At 46.7% G+C, this 19,901-nt stretch overlaps 1 protein-coding gene across 1 annotated transcript in view; it reads right to left on the bottom strand.

The window, feature by feature from the left end:
• COL22A1 (collagen type XXII alpha 1 chain) overlaps window positions 1-19,901 on the bottom strand; it is a 333,446-nt gene that overhangs the window by 53,568 nt on the left and 259,977 nt on the right. The window contains exons 29-35 of the mRNA XM_084619138.1: window positions 15,776-15,838; window positions 14,712-14,765; window positions 10,323-10,364; window positions 8,298-8,330; window positions 3,313-3,366; window positions 2,743-2,796; window positions 1,551-1,604 (exon numbers count right to left, since the gene is read on the bottom strand). Of these exons, the coding sequence (XP_084475264.1) occupies window positions 1,551-1,604; window positions 2,743-2,796; window positions 3,313-3,366; window positions 8,298-8,330; window positions 10,323-10,364; window positions 14,712-14,765; window positions 15,776-15,838 (354 nt within the window). The remainder of the gene's footprint in view (window positions 1-1,550; window positions 1,605-2,742; window positions 2,797-3,312; window positions 3,367-8,297; window positions 8,331-10,322; window positions 10,365-14,711; window positions 14,766-15,775; window positions 15,839-19,901) is intronic.

Here is a 19,901-nt window from a genome sequence, read left to right as displayed (position 1 = left end):
CAGGGCCTGATCCACAGGCTAAGGAAGTCAATGGGAAGACTCACATTGCCTTCAGTGGGCTTTGGGTCAGGCTCTTAATGATACAACCTCCTTTGAGATCTATGGATGAAAAATGCTGTAAAAGGGCTAGGTATTACACAACATTTCGACTGGGTATTAGGCAGCTTTATTATTATTATTACTGAGGCTATGTCTACACTTATAGCGATGTCGAGTACCCCACCCCCCAGCGTGGGTACAAACAGCAGTGATGATGAGGAAGATGAGGTACTTGTCAGTAAAGTACTTGAGATGAGGTACTTGTCAGTGATGATGAGCAAGATGAGGTACTTGTCAGTAAAGTAAAGAGACACCAGAACTTAAGGGCATGTACCCTCCACAACGCTCTACACACCCATGCAGTGCCTTCCCCATCTACACTTCTGCTTTTAGCGGTGTGTTGTCTCACAGCTCGAGCCCTTTCCTGCCGCGGGGAAAGGCTCTAGCAGGGGGAGGCAGTGGGGAGAGACTCAGGCCGTTCCTCACTGCTTGAGCTTTTCCCCACCGCAGGGAAAGTCTCCAGCTGTGGGGAAAGGCTCTGGCACAGGGAGGCAACTGGGAAAGGCTCCAGCAGCTCTTCGCTGCCTCCCCACTGCCAGAGCCTTTCACCGCTGTGAGCAGCTACATGCCGTCGTGTGGACGCAGCTTGCTTTCCACTGCGGCATCTAGCTACACCTCCCCTATACACTACCACGAGCGTAAAGAAGGCCTAGGAGTAGCCTGATGGACTTCAACGGAAGAGAAGTCATGGTAGCAACAGGCCATAACTGGGTTGACAGGACAGTGATTCTCAATGCAAGGACATTTTCTCATATCTGGCCTTCACCAGATCTAAGGCTCCCCCAAACCATTCGTCTAATTCCTTGCACTCTATTCAGCACTTCCTCTCCTACTGACCTGTGCTTGAGAAAGGAGTAAGAAATTGCCCATTTGGGGGTAAGTTGGGATCTGAGTCATTTCTATTCTCTAGTATGCAGAAGCCAGATCAGATCAGCCTCAGAGAACATCCCCTCCCCCGCCCACACACACAAGTGGGTGGGGTGGGTTTCTGGTAATGAGTCTTCTTTATTAAAACAATCCTGAATTGATCAGGCAGGAGGAGGAGTGTAAAGGTAACCAAGAACAACAATGAGTGGTGGCTCTTGATGAGATATGAGCTGTCAGCGCCAGATGTTAGCCTGTGCCTGAATGCCATCCCAGTGCATTAATGAGCACAACCAGTGCCTTGCCTGGAAAGGAGGGGGTTTCATCTAAGAATCAGACGTCACGAACCCAAGATGGGCAGTCTGGAACCGCATCCATTGAACTGATCGGAGCAGCAATCCGTTGGGTGCAGCTGAATGGTTTTGAATTTCTGTTCACCCGGAGCAGCAGCTCTTGTCCTAGCTGCAGATCAGAGCGTACACTGCACAGGATCTGCCTGAGATTATTAGTCTGTCAAGCAGCTACTTCTGAAGCCCTTCAGGCGTGTTCCCATTGCGAGATCTGCCCTAAGTGAAGCAATTACTCACAGTCTCTCCACGGGCTCCTGGCTCTCCTCTGGCTCCTTCCTGTCCCTTCGCACCCTGGCCAGAAAGAAAAGGGACTTATTTAAATGGAGGCTGCTATTCAGCACTAGATGATGGGACTTGTGGGTATTCACAGAGAGGGTGAAATTTATGCCCACATATAGGGCCATCCCCAACATATGCACCACCTACATCCTAACTAAGCTGTAATGGTCCCTCTCCACAGGGGGAATTTCACCCCTGACTTGCAGGGTGTAACTATATGAACAATAATAGTGCACTAAGGATGAATACCTGTGCAAAGGGCCTTCATTGGCCCCATGAGCCATAAAAGTCTACTTTGATGGTTTACATGGGACTTGCATTGTCCCATGGTGGACTTTCACCAGCAGAGAATTCAGTGGTATTATAGCTCCTGTTTTCTTGGCATTGCTGAGCCTGCCACTGCCCTCAACCCCTTTCTTCTTCTTCTTCCTTTTTTTGTTAAGTTCATGGCAGCGTTTAAGACAGTCCAACACTGGCAGTCTGAACGACAGCCATTTCCTATCCGCAGGACAGGCATAGCACAAGCACTGTGATCTTCTCTCATGCTGCCCTGCAAACATACTTCAGCCCTAAGCTGGAGGGACCCTGTCTGGGGGAGAGAGAGGTACCTCTGTGCCCATTCACTCTTTGCCCTTTCTGATGAGATGGTCAACAGGAGCGATGGTCAGAGCTCACTTGCAATGGTGTTTTTTGCTGTCCGGACAATTTTTCAGTGGCAATTGGACTAAAACTATGTACCCATTTCACGTAAAGCAAGGAGAATTCAGAAATTGTCTTGAATCTGAACACTGCCCTGGAATCCCTTGCTAATGCACTGTAATCACAATCCCTGATTTGTTAGCCCAATAGGGCAGCAGAAACACAGTACCCTCAGCTCTTGGCAGACATGCCTTGGCAGAGCTGTCTTAGAGCTCCTGCTTGCAGAACAGTGTAGAGATAGCATGTCACACTTAGGGTTCAACTCTCTCCTCCTTTGCACTGGGGTTAATCACAGATACCTAATGCCACAGAGGTCAAAGGAGTTACAGCAGTGTGAGAGGGGAATCAGACCATCAGCATCTAGGGGGAGGGAATGTGTGGAGTGATCTACATCCAGTCAGCATCCCTTACCTATCTGGTCATTCCAGGGAGGGTAGTCGATGTTGCTTACCTGTGGTCCTGGAGGTCCTGGCAGCCCCATTTCACCTGGGACACCATGCAGTCCCTGCAAAGGAAGGGGAGGTGGGAAACAACTCATTTATTCTCCTTGGCACATGTTGTTTTGGCTCATTTTTCCCACTCTGGGGAAGGGAAGGATTTTATATGTCCAGGGCTAGCAACAGCTCAGGTTCATTTCAGACATGATGGAGAAGATGCCCATTCCTCTTGGGCATACCCAACCACTGCTGCAGAAGAACAGTGGGTCACAATAACAAAAACTTGCAGTTCCATAGACTAACTCTCTGTGTAATTTTGTAGGGCAAAATCAGCCGAAAGAACTTCATTAAAATGAACTATATATATGTGTGTGTGTGTGTGTGTGTGTTTATATATATCTATAAACACGTCAGCAAAACCCTATCTAAAGCTCCTCACAAGTCCTCTGCTTATCACCAGGTCACTTCTACTACAACATTAGGGGCCCCTCCCAAAGGGAGTATGACACCCACCCATGTTCTATTAGCTGGTGGGCAGGGAGAGGCTCAAAGCCATTTCTGAAGGAATACTGTCGTGCACTTACGGGTTCCCCGCTGTTTCCTCGATCTCCTTTCTCTCCCTTTGCCCCAGTTTCTCCCTGTCGCAAAGCAATAGAGGATAAAGAGTGAAAAATAAATTAAAGTTATCTCGTCGGCTAAGCTGAAAAAAGTCAGACAGCTTTGTTCTTTGACAGAGGCATTCGACCACTTTCCATACAGAGAGCTGATGTTAAGGATCTCTTATTCCGCACAGAAAGCTGAATGGATTTTTCATATGAAGTGGCTATGAGCTGAATTGAAGTTAGAACCCACCCTTTTACCTGAAAGCAGAAAAGAGGACATCCCATTAGGGTCATCAGAATATGGCCATGGACTCCAACTTTATAAAGGGCCAGATTCCGTGGCCACTGAGATTAAGACCCTCCAATGAATGAAATACGCTTTGGAACAAGGCCAAATAAATAAGAGAAAGAATCTTCTTCAGCTAAACTGCTACCATTGCCACTCATGCTTGGTATCTAGAGCTAGAGGACTCATGTTGAATATATGAACAATCACATTCCTTCCATCCCAGAAGAGATTTTTTTTGGGGGGTGGGGTGTTGTTATGGGCTATAGCTCAGTATATTAGCTGTGAAAAGCGCTTGTCTTCTAAGCCTATCCCAAATATATTTTCAACTAAAAAGATGGTTACTCTCCCTCATAGATAATGTTTACATATAATCTGCCATCATAAAATAATATTACAACTTGGTAAATTTAGGGGAAAGAATATTCTCTCTGGTGTACATTTATTGTCCAGATAGTCTGAACTTAAACATCAACTGTAACGGTTGATCAATGATTTACTCCATCTGCCTGGAAGATGATAAGACTAATGTCATTATTCCTATCCCATCTCTAAAAGATGGGTGTACATGGGCTAGCCTTGGGTATCACCAGTGAGGTGGATTCCACAGCCACTCCTGGTCGTGTGTCCCATTAACTTCTTGTGTTCAGAGAGTTTCCCCTCCCTGCTGCAACATCAGCACATTATTTTGTATGCTGGTGTTACCGACCACTGGGATTAATTTACTGCTGTCCTTCCTCTTCATAACATCCCCACATGTTCATGCTGATGGAATACCATGCAGCAGGAATTCACCTTTACTTTAAATTCTGAAAAGCCAGTCAGTATGGATGCATTCATACTATTTGGATGCATTTAAGTGAATGGCATAGAGTTACTGGAGAAATGGCTGTCCTCTATAAGAACATAAGAGTGGCCCTTCTGGGTCAGACCAAGGGTCCAGCTACCCCAGTATCCTGTCTTCCGACAGTGGCCAGTGCCAGGTGCCCCAGAGGGAATGAACAGAACAGGTAATCATCAAGTGATCCATCCCCTGTCGTTTACTTCCAGCTTCTGGCAAACAGAGGCTAGGGACACCATCCCTGCCCACCCTGGCTATCCTCCACGAATGTATCTAGTTCTTTTTTTTTGACCTATCCTCCATGAATGTATCTAGTTGTTTTTTGAACTCTGTTATGGTCTTGGCCTTCACAACATCCTCTGGCAAGGAATTCCACAGGTTGACTGTGCGTTGTGTGAAGAAATACTTCCTTTTATTTGTTTTAAATCTGCTGCCTATTCATTTCACTTGGTGACCCCTAGTTCTTGTGTTATGAGAAGTAGTAAACAACACTTCCTTATCTACCCTCTCTACACCAGTCATGATTGTGTAGACCTCAATCATATCTCCCCTTAGCCATCTCTATGGGTGTGATCCTGCTCCCACTGATGATTCTAATGGTGCAAGACCAGGCCATATATGAAATTCCAAATTTGTATGTGAACATATGTATTCAGGCAAGAGCATTCAAACTTTTTCTTTTGTTACATCATTGTATACAATCTTTCAGTTATTCAGTCAAGGAGAAGAAGCATGTGACTTAGGTTTCCAATCAGACACCAGGTCTAGTCAAAACAAAAAGTTCATATAGTTCTTCATGGTTCACAAGATCTGCTTTCCAAATCATTTCTGCTAGCAACAGATTTGTAAAATTCAAAGGTTGCTTGCAAAGAATTTGCCAACCAAAAAAAAGTCTGAACTTGCAATAAATATTGTTTGCAATAAATAATTTAACTCAAGTTAACACAAATCCTATTCAAACAGTCTCTGTTGCCATCTAATGGCCTACAGAAAAACAACAGTGCAGCACAAACTGGTTTAATACATTTACATCAACCAAATATTGCAGTTGTGCTTTGGGTGTACCAGTATAATTACATTTCAAACTAGTACACTTTTTGAAATCCTTGAGTGATGAAAATACCCAAAGTGTAGACACACTTTAACAAGATCAAAGAGATGGATGCTCTTAATAACTGTAAATATAAACAGGTATTCCCATGGAAACCAAGGCTCCAAGAGGAAATAATCACTCAGTAGTCTAAAGAGGCAGCTCATTTAATAGTCTTTTTTCCTCCTTTTTGTTTCTGTGTTTACATTTCAGTTGAACGTTAGTGCCATACTGATCAGCCTCCAGGCTTGGGGCCAGATTTTTAAAGGTATTGGGAATTAGGCATCTATATACCCTTAAAAAATCTGTCCCTAAAATCATACAATAGCCAAAAAACAGGTAGAATACAAGCAGGGCAAATTACCCTGCCTCAATCCTACAGGGACCGCCTACAGGGTTCCTCCAAATTAGTTGAACATATGGCCAATCTGGTGAGACTGTCAGTGCTGCGAGATAGTGCTACATGTTACATGGACCCCTGTCCCTGGCAATTGATCTTAATCCACCCTCTCATTTCACACAGCTCAATGTAGACAAATGAGATGGTTATGACCAACAGCTGGACTGGGATTCCAACTAGCGGCTGGATTGGAACTAGCAGCCCCTATTGCCAGCCCTCTGAGCAACTGCCTGTCGCTGTTTTCTTTTACATATTTTTTAACTTCTGCCCCACTGAAAAAAGGGGACAAGACACAGAGTGGGTCAGCTTGTGCCCCACAACTCTGAGTGTGCAAGAGGGTGGGGCAGACTGCAGGGAGGCCTGCTACCCTCCTGGTTTATGCAGGACATGATCAGAGTCACATCTCCAGTGCCCCCGGAATGCAAGACGTCTCAAAGAGAGGAAGAGGAGACCGGGCATTGATTGGGTGCACATTGCACCTTCTGTCAGGAATTCCCTCCAGAGCTGCTCCTCCATGAATGTAGTTCTGCACAGCTCCCAGACAGGGGGCTGGGTCCTAAAGGCATAACTCAGTCCATTATGGTTAGATACAGACCCAAAACCACTTGAACTAGTCATGGTATTTCACAATAACTGAGCAGCTTTTAGGTAAATGTATCTAACTAACAGGGAACAATGTATAAGTAAACAAAGGACTGCTGCTGCTGAGATCTACTATTCCCTGAACTGGTTCCTCATCACTGTGAGAGAGGCAGCAGGAAGTATCCTGAAGGATGCCTGGCAACTTCTAACTTCCTCCTGAAACTTATGCCTTTAGAGCACACACAGTGCCCCAGTGATGGCCATCCTCTTGGCCAACACACCAGGGTTTGAACCAGGGACCTCCAGAGGTAAAAGCATGAGCTTAAGCTAAAGTTTTGTAGGTAAGGGCTGTAATATACAGGGAGACTTTGGCAAACCAGTAAAGTGCCTGAAACCACTATGGCTTATTGCTAAAAGCAGCCAAGTCAGCAGGCTGTAAATTAGCCAAGTCAGCAGGCTTAGCTTAATCAAGGCAGGAGAGGCGGGGGGGGGGGTCTTTGGGTGCCACAGAGAGGGCAGCTTGACCCCCGCACATCCTTCGTGATAAGAATTGTGTTGAAGTGACCGATACATGCATTTTAGAAGAGCACGATGTGGCCCAGGAATGTCTATTGGGGGCCTCAAGGCTGCAAACTCTGGAAAAACCCACACCTGGTTAATCAATAATCAGAAGGAACCTTTTGCTGGACTATTGAAACTCCTTGTAACAAGTTTTCTTTAGTGACATGTCTAATGTATAAATAAGGGGGGAAAGTCTGAGGTAGTTGGACTCTTTTTGGACTCTCTCTCTGGATACATCTTGCAGTCCCCACCGGCAGACGGAAGATTTGGCCACCAGAAGCTTGCCGCTGTGTCACTCGAGAGCCACACTCAGCTCTGGTAATTATCAAGGGTTGGGGGTGTTTTAGTAACCTTTTGTGGACGTGTGTAAGTGCTTGAGACTAAGTAAAGTTCAGCTTTAAGTGAAAGCACTCTTGTGTTGTCCTGTTTGTGCCAGCCATCTATCGGTCGGACGGCCGTGTCTCCCCTGATTTATTTCCTGACACCACCTCGCACAGAGTAAAAGTTACCAAGAGCTTTGGGTTGAAAGAGCCCTGGGTAACAGTAACAACTCACATGACAATCCAGAAAGGAGGTTGTGTAGCACCAACTCACCACTGGGTTACACCCCTGTGCCAACACATAATGACTTTTCTAAGCCTTAGTCAGTGAACCTGCAAAGTGAAGCTAACTCTACCTACTTCCCTCCCTCTCTCTGCTATGGATATCTGGAAACCTGGAATTATATTTGCAGATTTCTCTTAAGGTAAATGCCATTGCTGTCATTTTATAGATCTGGAAACTAGACCCAGAAATCTCTGCCACTGACACACTGGAGCAAGTCACTTAAACTCTAAGCACTTAATTCTCTGCTGCATTGCAACTTATGCAGTTATCTACATCTGTGCAAAGTAGGGGTGACCCAGGACCACAGCAGAATACTAAGACCTTGTGTAATCGGAGAGCACTCACCATCTTGCAGGGATGGGACAGAATGCTGCTGCATCCCAACTAAAGTTAGTTGGGATGCTGCTGTTGCTAGGACAACGCCTGCATTTTTATGGTGTCTGGGCATAGTGCTGTTGTTGCCTGGAGCCAGACTCAAGTTTGGGTTGAGCTCTTTTGTACAAAGTATTTAAATTACATGTAAAATTCCACGGTGTTTTTTTATCTATCAACGATAAATGGTGAGAAATTAGAGGCTGTCTTTATTAGATACATTACTTACAGGAATTGGAGGGAGTGGGGTAAACAGGGCTGTCTGGAAAGAAAACCAAAAAAATGAAACAAAGTTAGTAGAAACACATTCGCAAAAGAAGCCACTCAAAGTGATTTTCCTAGAAGGTTAATCATTTGTGGACTTCATTCTCTCTGTCAGTACAGATTCCCTCCCTCTCAGTTGGCAGGTCCTTTCATCTAATACAGTGTTCTTCGGAAAGAAAAGATCCAAAACATGCCTGAACTTTGTTGGGGTATTTGAAATATGAATCCCAAGTTTTCACAGGAGCTCTATAGTAATAATGAGCGCAAGCAAAATCCCAGCTTCAAACAGCTTTGAAATCTAGATCTGAATTTTACACTTGATACCATCTCTAGTCTCATTAAACTTTTCCCTTTGGACCAAATTTGGGGCTAGTGTAAGCAAGGGCAACTTCCATTGAAACTGATAGGAGCTGTGCTTTTCTCGCGCAATGGTTGAGCGTGGTCCATTATCGTCCACCCTGGGATCACTAAGGATGGCTACACTTCTCCTCCTTACAGATTCCCCAAAAGATGTCAGCATTCAGAAGAGCCTTCTTCATTCCTATGCACATGCTGCTGCATTTGGGACCATTTCCCTCAGCTGTTGACCAGGACCAGGCCTTTGTGACTGAATTATCTCTCTGTGATGTATATGGGCTACCCCGACAGTCACTTGGAAGCTGCCATTGATACAGAACGAGGAAGCCTGCTTGCTTGGAAGGTTTCACCATAGGGAGTGCATCACACCAGGGTTCTGCAGACTGTACTACCTTCCTGTTCAAGGTTTTGCTACAGACCTAGGAAGGTCTATATGGCTTGGGTCTTAGCTGTCTGAGAGGCTGTCTGTCCATACGCCAGCAGGGCAGCTGCAATCAGCTCTTGCTAACAGACACTATATGCAAATCTCAGACATTGTCCCTGGAGGGCCTATAACTCTGGTACTATCTCTACCATTGTTGGGGCAGGAGCATTGTTAACACTCAGCACAGGATGATTGGTCAGGTTTTGCTGGAGTGGATGATGAGGGTTATAGTTATAGTCCATGGACTTTGATTTCATGGCCTTTAGTCAACTTGCATTTCAGAGTATACTCATGTTCCCACATTTTAAAAGAGGTAAATGGAAGTTCCTTGGTGCTTTCCTATTGCTAGGAGGGGTCCGTGAGGTGGACATGGTCTAATTTGGTGGTTCGTTGGACCCAATGCTGAACCCAAACTAATTCCATTGTTCCACAATGGGCTCCTAGTGTATGCGGTCTTCTGGGCCAGCAACACAAGATGGTGTTGTATCTGCTGGAGCCTCTCTCTCAGAGGTCTTGGAGGGCTGGAAGGGCACTGGATTTGAATTCTCTCCAAGCCATAAGCACTGCCCTAAATCCAGGCTGGTGAGGCAGTGTAATCCAGTCTAGGATTCCCCCTGCTATTTCCATGGGCACGGCGTGTCAGCTAAAGAGACTCAGGGGGAATGCTCCCTGCAAGATCTGCTCAGTTTCCCACAGGATCCATTCTGAAAATAAACTGGTTTCTTTGGGAAGTCACCAGAAAATCCTGGACTGGGATACCTTGCTTGGTCTTAAAGGATCCTGTAGGATCCATGCAATAAACTTGCAGCGTGTAAACACATTTACTCCCCTTCTCCACCCTTGTGTGGGCACAAACACACACACTTGCCCCAACCGCTACACCTACTATACATACCACCGAAAGGAAGAGATGCAGACACTGTCAAACTGATGCTACTGTATGCGGGAGCACGCACGCAGAGAGAAGCAGTGACAGGACACACATATACCAATCTCTTAAGAACTATTGGACCAACTGCATCCATGAGATAGCTCCACTGAAGTTAATGGAGTTATACCAGGGCTAAGTAAATAGTTCCTGGTGTTTCTGCAAAGGAATGGGTAACCTGTAAGGCCCTGAGCTTGGGAGGTCTGTGTGGAAGATGAAACTGCAACCTATTCCTCTGTACATCAACTCTGCATTAGTGCACGGGATGCAGCTTTACTTACTGTTCCAGGTAGACCAGGGGGACCAGCAGGACCCATGTCACCCTAAAGAAGTAAGGGAGAGGAGGATTATTTAAGGAATAGGAGGGCAGCAAACTAAAACACAGCACAACTACAATTCTCCAATATGTACAGCTGTGAGACATGGCTGTACTAGAAAAGACCTACTCAAAGGAGGTCCTGGCAGCTTAGAGTGGATGTTATACATCCCATGGCTCTTTTGCTGACAGATGGATTTTACCCCATTGTCCGTGGCCAAAATTTCCCCTCTTAGTGTTGTGCAGTTTGACATATGAAAGATGTCTGCTTGGCTGCCCCTTTTGTCCCACAGGGCTCCGGTAGTGCCTATCCACTGTGTTTTGAGGTCTGGTTGTGAGACTGGTAGCAATATAAGAATAATTCACACTTGAAGAGTAGGGGTGCACAAAAAAGTTCTGCCCGAACTGTATTTCAATGAAAAATTGGGGTTTCGACTAAATGCAATTTTTTGAGAAAAAGTCTCCTTTTTGTGGAAAATTTCCAATTTTCATAGAAAATCCGAACTTTCTAAAAACATTTTTTGTATTTAGCCAAAACCCAAATGATTTGGATTATGTAAAGCCACTGCAGTGCCACCTAGGAATTTTAGTTTCCCACAAGGCCGAGCATACATAGGGACAGATCCAAAGCCCTGAAATCTATGGAAAGACTCCCTGTAAAGATGTGGGGTTGATCTATATTAATTTGTTTAATCTTTATAGTGGGAAGATAGTATGCACAAAGAAAAGGATTTTAAAGCCATAAAAGGCCTACACACCTGTCTGTCCTACCTGGTACAAGGACATTTTTAATGCAACACACAATTAACCTGTAGAACTCATTGCCAGAAGATATTATTGAGGCCAAGAGCTTAGTAGGATTCAAAAAGACTCGGACATTATGACAATGATTGTCATAAATATAAAGGGAAGGGTAAACCCCTTTGAAATCCCTCCTGGCCAGGGGAAAGCTCCTCTCACCTGTAAAGGGTTAAGAAGCTAAAGGTAACCTCGCTGGCACCTGACCAAAATGACCAATGAGGAGACAAGATACTTTCAAAAGCTGGGAGGAGGGAGAGAAACAAAGGGTCTGGGTCTGTCTGTAGTCGTCTTGGCCGGGGATAGACCAGGAATGGAGTCTTAGAACTTTTAGTAAGTAATCTAGCTAGGTATGTGTTAGATTATGATATCTTTAAATGGCTGAGAAAAGAATTGTGCTGAATAGAATAACTATTTCTGTCTGTGTATCTGTTTTGTAACTTAAGGTTTTGCCTAGAGGGGTTCTCTATGTTTTTGAATCTAACTACCCTGTAAGATATCTACCATCCTGATTTTACAGGGGGGATTTCTTTATTTCTATTTACTTCTATTTTTTATTAAAAGTCTTCTTGTAAAAAACTGAATGCTTTTTCATTGTTCTCAGATCCAAGGGTTTGGGTCTGTGGTCACCTATGCAAATTGGTGAGGCTTTTTACCCAACATTTCCCAGGAAAGGGGGGGTGCAAGTGTTGGGAGGATTGTTCATTGTTCTTAAGATCCAAGGGTCTGGGTCTGTAGTCACCTAGGCAAATTGGTGAGGCTTTTTACCAAACCTTGTCCAGGAAGTGGGGTGCAGGGTTTTGGGAAGTATTTTGGGGGGAAAGACGCGTCCAAACAGCTCTTCCCCAGTAACCAGTATTAGTTTGGTGGTGGTAGCGGCCAGTCCAAGGACAACGGGGGGGGAATATTTTGTACCTTGGGGAAGTTTTGACCTAAGCTGGTAAAGATAAGCTTAGGAGGTTTTTCATGCAGGTCCCCACATCTGTACCCTAGAGTTCAGAGTGGGGGAGGAACCTTGACAATGATAATTACAGATAACCAGAACATCCAGAATTATAGTAGACAAGGCCTTACCATTTCCCTGACAGCTTAGGAAGGCCTCACTGCTTCAGACCCAGCCTGCGTGGCCTGTCTCTGTGTCAGTCTGCTCCTCTGAGGAGCTTTCTGACAACTCCACCACCACTGTCTAGAGAGAGTCACTTTTTAATCCATTCAGTCCCTCTTATCTGCTTGATCCCAGCTTGAGAAAACAGCTGAGTAACTTTAGCTGGAGCCTGCACTGTACCAACTTCTCAACTAACAACTCAGGTCTTGTTCCATCACCTCCTGACCTAATCACCACATCTTATCTGGATCCATTGTTATTACCTTCCTGCTAGTTTCTCAGCAGCCAACTATTAACAATAACCACCTAGCCACAGTACACATTCCAAAAGTCTTATACTAAATATTTCCCATGACCTGCTCACATATTATTAATAAATTAACATAGATCATTCCGATGTATCTTGCTCGTTATCCGTAATGAGCTTAAAATAAGTACATCAGGACCAAAACCAAAACCCAGGTGCACCAGTGCCCGAGGCCCCCCAGTGGCAGGGAATTGAGTAAGTGAGATACGCAGATGATCCTGGCAAACAACCTGCACCCACATGCTGCAGAGAAAGCTGAAAAACTCGCAAGGTCACTGCCCATCTAATCTGAGGGAAAATGCATTCCTGACCTCATATATGGCAACCAGTTAGACCCTGAGCATGTAAGTAAAAACCAGCCAGGCATACACCTGAGAGAAAGAATGCACCAGGCCGCCCCATCCAGTGACTCATTTCTAGCTGCAGCCACCTCTGATGCTTCAGAGGAAGACCAAAAAAACCCAAATCCAAATACACTGGGAGGAAACAATCCTTTCCTGACTCCTGCAGGTGACTGGCTGAAGACCTGAAGCATGAGATTTAGGGACCATCAGACCTGAACCAGAAGGGACCCCCAGGGCTGCCACACCCTAAACCCACCATCACAAGCAACCCTATCATTGAATCCCACTCATACATGTATCCTCTCTCTTAAAACTAAGTAAGCTGTTCCCTCACCCCACTCCCCAACGCACACACACACAACTCCTATTGGGAGGCTGTTCCAGAACCTCACTCCTCTGACAGTTAGAAACTTGCATCTAATTTCCAGCCTGAGTTTGCTCATGGCCAGATTATACCTATTTGTGCTTGTGATAATACTGTCCTTTAGCTTAAACAGTTCGTCACCCCCCCGATGTTTATCCCCTTTTGTATTTATAGAGAGCAATCATATTCCTCCTCAGCCTTCATTTTGCTAGGTTAAACGAGCCCAGCTCTTTTAATCTGCTTTTATAAAATACGCCTTGTCTACTGTAACTCTGGATATTCTCGTTATCTAAAATTACCATCATTATAATATCCGAGTCTTTTTGAATCCTACTAAGCTCTTGGGCTCAATAATATCTCGTGTCAATGAGTTCCACAGTCTGTGTGCTGCGTTGAAAAAAATTTCCTTGTATCAGTTTTCAACTCGTCGCCTTTCAGTTTCCTCAAATATCTCCCCTTTCTTTGAATTACCAGAGTACAAATAGGAGTGCCCCCGCTGAACGTCTGTGGCCCACACACTACTTTGTTTCATCCACTCCTTTTGTCTGGTTGCTCAACTGAATAGCCCTAAACATGTAGCGTAGTTGTAGTCCATGTCGGTCCCAGGATAGTAGAGAGACAAGGTGGGTGAGATAATATCTTTTATTGGACCAACTTCTGGTGGTGAGAGAGACAAGATTTGGGGCGGCACAGAGCTCATCTTCTGGTCTGGGAAAGGTACTCCCAGTGTCACAGCAACAATGCAAGGTGGAACAGATTGTTGAGCATAAGTAGTTAAAACATATTGTATGGGCCCATTCACAGTAGAGTAGCCCGCTAACACCTCTGCAGTCATAGGACCAAAAAAGGGGTTTAGTGGGTTGTAAATTGTTTTAACAAGCCATAAATCCAGTGTCTCTGGTCAGTCCATGATTTTTAGGCCTGGGAGCTTAAGTTCATTACTCTGCTAGACACTAGAAATCATGGGCTGACCAGAGACACTGCATTTATGGCTTATTACAATAATCTGTAACCCAGAAACCCTCTCTTTTTGCCCTATGACTGAAGAGGCAGTAATGGGCCACTCTACCTTGAATGATCCCTTACAATATGTGCTAACTTCTTATGCTAAACAATCTGTTCCACCTTGTATTTAGCGGTGACACTCGGAGTACCTTTCCCAGACCTGAGGAAGAGCTGTGTGTGGCTTGAAAGCTTGTCTCTCTCACCAACAGAATTTGGTCCAATAATAGATATTTCCTCACCCACCTTGTCTCTCTAACAGCCCTGATTGTGTCATTCTCTCCTCATAAGAATTCTGTCCAAGCTACTAGCCATTTCCATTGCTTCATTGACTCTGTAGTTGACCCTGTTTCTGTTGTACCATGCTGTACTCTCCAGCCTTCGTTCTCCTTCTTCTTTTCTTGTTTAGGTGTCTGCTACCTTCTGTGACTCACCTTTTCACCGCTTTCGCCTTTGAGTCCAGTGAGTCCAGCTCCTCCTTTTTCACCCTAGGAACAAACAAAACACTCGGATTTTACCTGAGTCAACCATAGCTACTGCACCATTACCACGCCACTATAATATTTAATACTGTTGTTTGATCTTGCCGGTCTGCCCAGATGCAGCACGAGCAGTTATATCAAAGGGTAACATCTTGAGAGTAATTCACAAAAAGTAACACTATTTTCCAAAGCTGACAGTTTACACTTTAGTTTACGGAAAAGAAAATGAGAACCCTAACCCAACTTGCAATTAAAAGTGTTGTTGCTTGAAACACCTGCAGAAAACATCATTTGTTATTTTTCTGTTGGGAACAGGGGAGACAGTAGGGTGACCAACAACAGAGAGTGACACTATCAGAGGGGTGTAAATTCTAGGGTCACTAGCGCGTTGCACACTAACTGGCCCGTGTGGACCCTGCTGGCTCACACTAAACATTCCCTAGTGCACACTAATGTAGTCTGGCATAGTTAACTGTTTGAAACAGGGCTAGATTAATATATAAAATACACATAGCAATGCATACATGTATGGAATCCAACACCCAATGAAGCCAATGGAAAGATTCCCATTGATTTCATTGGAGATTGGCTCAGGCCCTATATGCATACACATAACCATCTATAAAGACTATGGGCTGTATTTTTAAAGCACTGACTTGATTTAGGAGCACGAATCCCATTGATTTTTAGTGGGACGTGTTCCTCAATCACTTCGGTGCTTTTGAAAATTCTACAGCATTTCCTCTTCATAGTGCACTGCTCCTACTACCTCTAGAGCATTATGAAATCAGCCATGACCTTCTGTGTTCGTCTAATTCCTGCATATACATTGACCTGTTGGCCCCTAGCTTGTGGCAAGGAGAGCTCACTGGCCATCTCTGTGTTAATGGCGGGGGGAGGGGGGGCGCTAGTTTGCTTTCTGGGGGCTGTTCAGTTCATCACCACATAGATCCTACCAGGTGGGAAGAACTTCCAACGGGCCCAGTCAAACTAAACAACATCTCCAAGTCACTCACCTGATCTCCCTTCTCTCCCCTCTTCCCAGGTAACCCCTGGGGACCAGGAAGGCCTGCTTCACCCTGAAAGAGAGAAAGAGTAGTCTATGACACCTAGGGGATATGTATAGCCTGTCCAGCAAACTCGGCTGTCTGGATTTTTGTTGAATTTAGGGGAATAACAACATAAGATGAATAATAAATAATCAGTTAATCAGGGAGGAAACGGTGGTAGAAACATGCTAGATCCCCTTGTACTGAGAAGCAGGATTTGGGCTGGGGCAGCAGGTGCATGGGACTGTCTGTGTCTGACCCCTCCTTTCCCTGGGTTTGTCTCCCCCGTAGCGCCCTTCCCTCTGTCTCTTTCTCAACCACAGAGTCAGAGGGTCAGAGGAGGCAGACATGTAAGAGACCCATTAGGCCACCTGGTCCCTCTTGCCCACCCCAGTCAGTACCAGATTGTCCCCTAAAGTCAGTTCCCAGCCATGGCTCAGGCTAGAATTCAATGACCTGCACCAAATTTCCATGTCCTCCAGTGGGAGACTGTTCCACAGTCTCATCAAGCACAATCTAATTCCCATTAGAGTAATAGGGAAAACAATCATAGAGTCATAGGTCTCGAAGGGACCTCAAGAGGTCATCTAGTCCAGTCCGAAAAAGAAAAGGAGGACTTGTGGCACCTTAGAGACTAACAAATATATTTGAGCACCGATGAAGTGAGCTGTAGCTCATGAAAGCTTATGCTCAAATAAATTTGTTAGTCTCTAAAGTGCCACAAGTCCTCCTTTTCTTTTTGTGGATACAGACTAACACAGCTGCTAATATGAAATTAGTCCAGTCCAATGCACTCATGGCAGGACTAAGTATTATCTAGACCAGCAGTTCTCAACCGGGGGTCTGTGGTCTCCTGGGGGTCTGCGAGCCCTTTCAAGGGGTCCCACAGCTGAAGCCCCCCTGGGGATCTCTGGTGCCCCCCTGGGGGGCTGAAGCCAGGTGGCTGGGCTGAATCCCCGAACCCTGATGCTCCCTGTGAGGCAGAAGCCCGGAGCCCATGGGCAGAGTTGGGGACATGGAGGGCATTGCCCCCGCTCCTCCCAAACTGCAGCGCAAGAGCAGGACAGTCCCGGGGGCAGCACAGCTCCACACCTCCCCTCCATCTCCTCTCCCTGCCCAGGTTGGAGGAGGGAAGCCAGAGCCAGTGTAGTGGCACAAACAGCTCCCTGGCAGAAGAATTTCCTATCTAGGTTGTACTGAGCAGGCTCAGTAGGTAACTGTATTGGCGGGGAAATGTGCCGGCTGCTGTTTTTGCTGTTACACCAGGCAGTGCGGGGCAGCTGCGGCTCTGGCTGGTGCCATGGAGCAGGTGTCCACAGCTTTCCCTCCTCTCCTGCTGGTGCCCTGGGTTGAAGCTGCTCCTCAGCTCTCAGCCCCCTTTGCTCCCACAGAGGCAGCCGGTAAGAGCCTCCCAGATGGGGAGATCTGGCTCCATGGCTGGCAGACCCCTCTGGGAACAAGGGAGTCCTCCCAGCACATAGCCCCTAATACATCTCTCCCTGCACCCTGAGCTACCCCCTGCCAGCATACAGCCCCAGCTACCCCCTCCCTGAACCCTGTGCTACCCCCTGTCTGCACACAGCCCCTAGATACCCGCTCCCTGCACCCTAAGAGCTGTTTTCAAACTTTCTGTGCTACGCTCCCACCTTTGAGTTATAAATTTTGGTTGCGCCCCACCCCCGCAACCCAGACAGGCTGGGTGGCCTGCTAAGGTGAGTTGGGGGTGGACGTGGCACTTCCTCCCTGGACCCTGCCTTCCGGAGGTGGCTCGAGCCCCCCTGGCCCCTGCCCCCCCAAAATAGAAGTCAAACTATGCCTATGCCCAAGGCTAGGGTGACCAGGTGTCTGGTTTTGTACCAGAACACCCGGTTGAAAAGTGACCCCAGTGGCTTCGGTCACCACTGCTGACTGGACCACTAAGAGTCTGGTCGGCAGTGCTGCGGAGCTAAGGCCGGCTAGTCCCTACCTGTCCTGGCTTCGCACTGCGCCCTGGAAGTGGCCAGAAGGTCCAGCTCCTAGGCACGGGGCCACTTGGCCCCTACGTGCTGCCCTCACCCTGAGCACCAGCTTTGCACTCCCATTGACCGGGACCCACAGCCAATGGGAGCTATGGGGGCAGTGCCTGTGGGCAAGAGCAGCGCACAGAGTTGCCTGCCAGGCCTCCACCTAGGAGCCGGACCTGCTGCTGGCCGCTTCCGGGGCTCAGCGCAGTCCGCAGTGCCAGGACAGGCAGGAAGCCTGCCTTTGCCCCCCGCTGCACCACTGACCAGGAGGTGCCGGAGGTAAGCCCGTGCCCCAATCCCGAGCCCCAACCCCCTGCCCCGGCCCTGAGCCCCCCCAAACCTGGAGCCTCTTCCTGCACCACAAACCCCTCATCCCCGGCCCCACCCCAGAACCCCCACCTCCAGACAGAGCCCTCACCCCCCCTGCATCCCAACCCCCTGCCTCAACCCGCAGCCCCCTCCCACACCCTGAACCCCTCATCCCCAGCCCCACCCCAGAGCCCGCACTCCCAGCTGGAGCCCTCACCCCTCCCACACTCCAACCCCTTGCCCCAGCCCGGAGCCCCCTCCTTCACCCTGAACCCCTCATTTCTGGCCCCACCCCAGTGCCTGCACCCTCAGTTAGAGCCCTCACCCCCTCTCACACCCCAAGCTCTGCCCCAGCTCAGGGAAAGTGAGTTTGGGTCGGGGAGACCAAGCCACCAAGGGAGCGGGAATGTAGTGAGCAGGGGACATGGCCTCTGGGAAGGGGCGGGGCTAGGGTGTTCAGTTTTGTGGGATTAGCAACCTTACCCAAGGCCCCTGCCCCGAGTCCCGCTATGCCCCTGCTGGGCTGTGGAGTTCTTATAACATGTCGAGGGGGGCCTCAGAGAAGAAGTTTGAGAACCCCTGATCTAGACCATCCGTGACAAGTGTTTGTCTAACCTGCTCTTAAAAATCCCCAATTATGGAGATTCCACAACCTCCCTAGGCAATTTATTCCAGTGCTTAACCACCCTGACAGTTAGGAAGTTTTTCCTAATGTCCAACCTAAACCACCCTTGCTGCAATTTAAGCCCATTGCTTCTTGTCCAGCCTCAGATATTAAAGAGAGCAATTTTTCCCTCCTGCTTATAACAACCTTTTATGTACTTGAAAACTGCTATGTCCCCTCTCAGTCTTCTCATCTCCAGACTAAACAAACCCAATTTTTTCAATCTTCCCTCACAGGTCATGTTGTCTAGACCTTTAATCATTTTTGTTGCTCTTCTCTGGACTTTCTCCAATTTGTCCACATCTTTCCTGAAATGTGGTGCCCAGAACTGGACACAATACACAAACTGAGGCATAACCAGCGCAGAGTACAGCGGAAGAATTACTCCTCGTGTCTTGCTTACAACACTCCTGCTAATACATCCCAGAATGATGTTTGCTTTTTTGCAATAGTGTTACACTGTTCACTCATATTTAGCTTGTGATCCACTATGACCCCCAGATCCCTTTCTGCAGTACTCCTTCCTAGGCAGTCATTTCCCATTTTTATATGTGTGCGACTGATTGTTGCTTCCTAAGTGGAATATGTTGCATTTGTCCTTATTGAATTTCATCCTATTTACTTCAGACCCTTTCTCCAGTTTGTCCAGATAATTTTGAATTTTAATCCTATCGTCCAAAGCACTTGCAACCCCTCCCAGCTTGGTATCATCCACAAACTTTATAAGTGTATTCTCTATGCCATTATCTAAATCATTGATGAAGATATTGAACAGAACCGGATCCAGAACTGATCCCTGCAGGACCCCACTTGTTATGCCCTTCCAGCGTGACTTTGAACCACTGATAACTACTGTCTGGGAACAGTTTTCCAACCAGTTTTGCACCCACCTTATAGTAGCTCCATCTAGATTGTATTTCCCTACTTTGTTTATGAGAAAGTCATGCAAGACAGTATCAAAAGCTTTACTAAAGTAAACATATACCATGTCTATCACTTCCCCCCATCCACAAGGCTTGTTACTCTGTCAAAGAAACTTATCAGGTTGGTTTGACATGATTTGTTCTTGACAAATCCAGGCTGACTGTTACTTATCACCTCACCAAAGGCTCTTATG

This window comes from Lepidochelys olivacea (genome assembly GCF_965140295.1).
Source record: "Lepidochelys olivacea isolate rLepOli2 genome assembly, chromosome: 2".
NCBI lineage: Eukaryota > Metazoa > Chordata > Testudines > Cheloniidae > Lepidochelys > Lepidochelys olivacea.
Note: the sequence above shows the minus strand (reverse complement) of the source record. Positions and strands in the feature narration are given on the sequence as shown.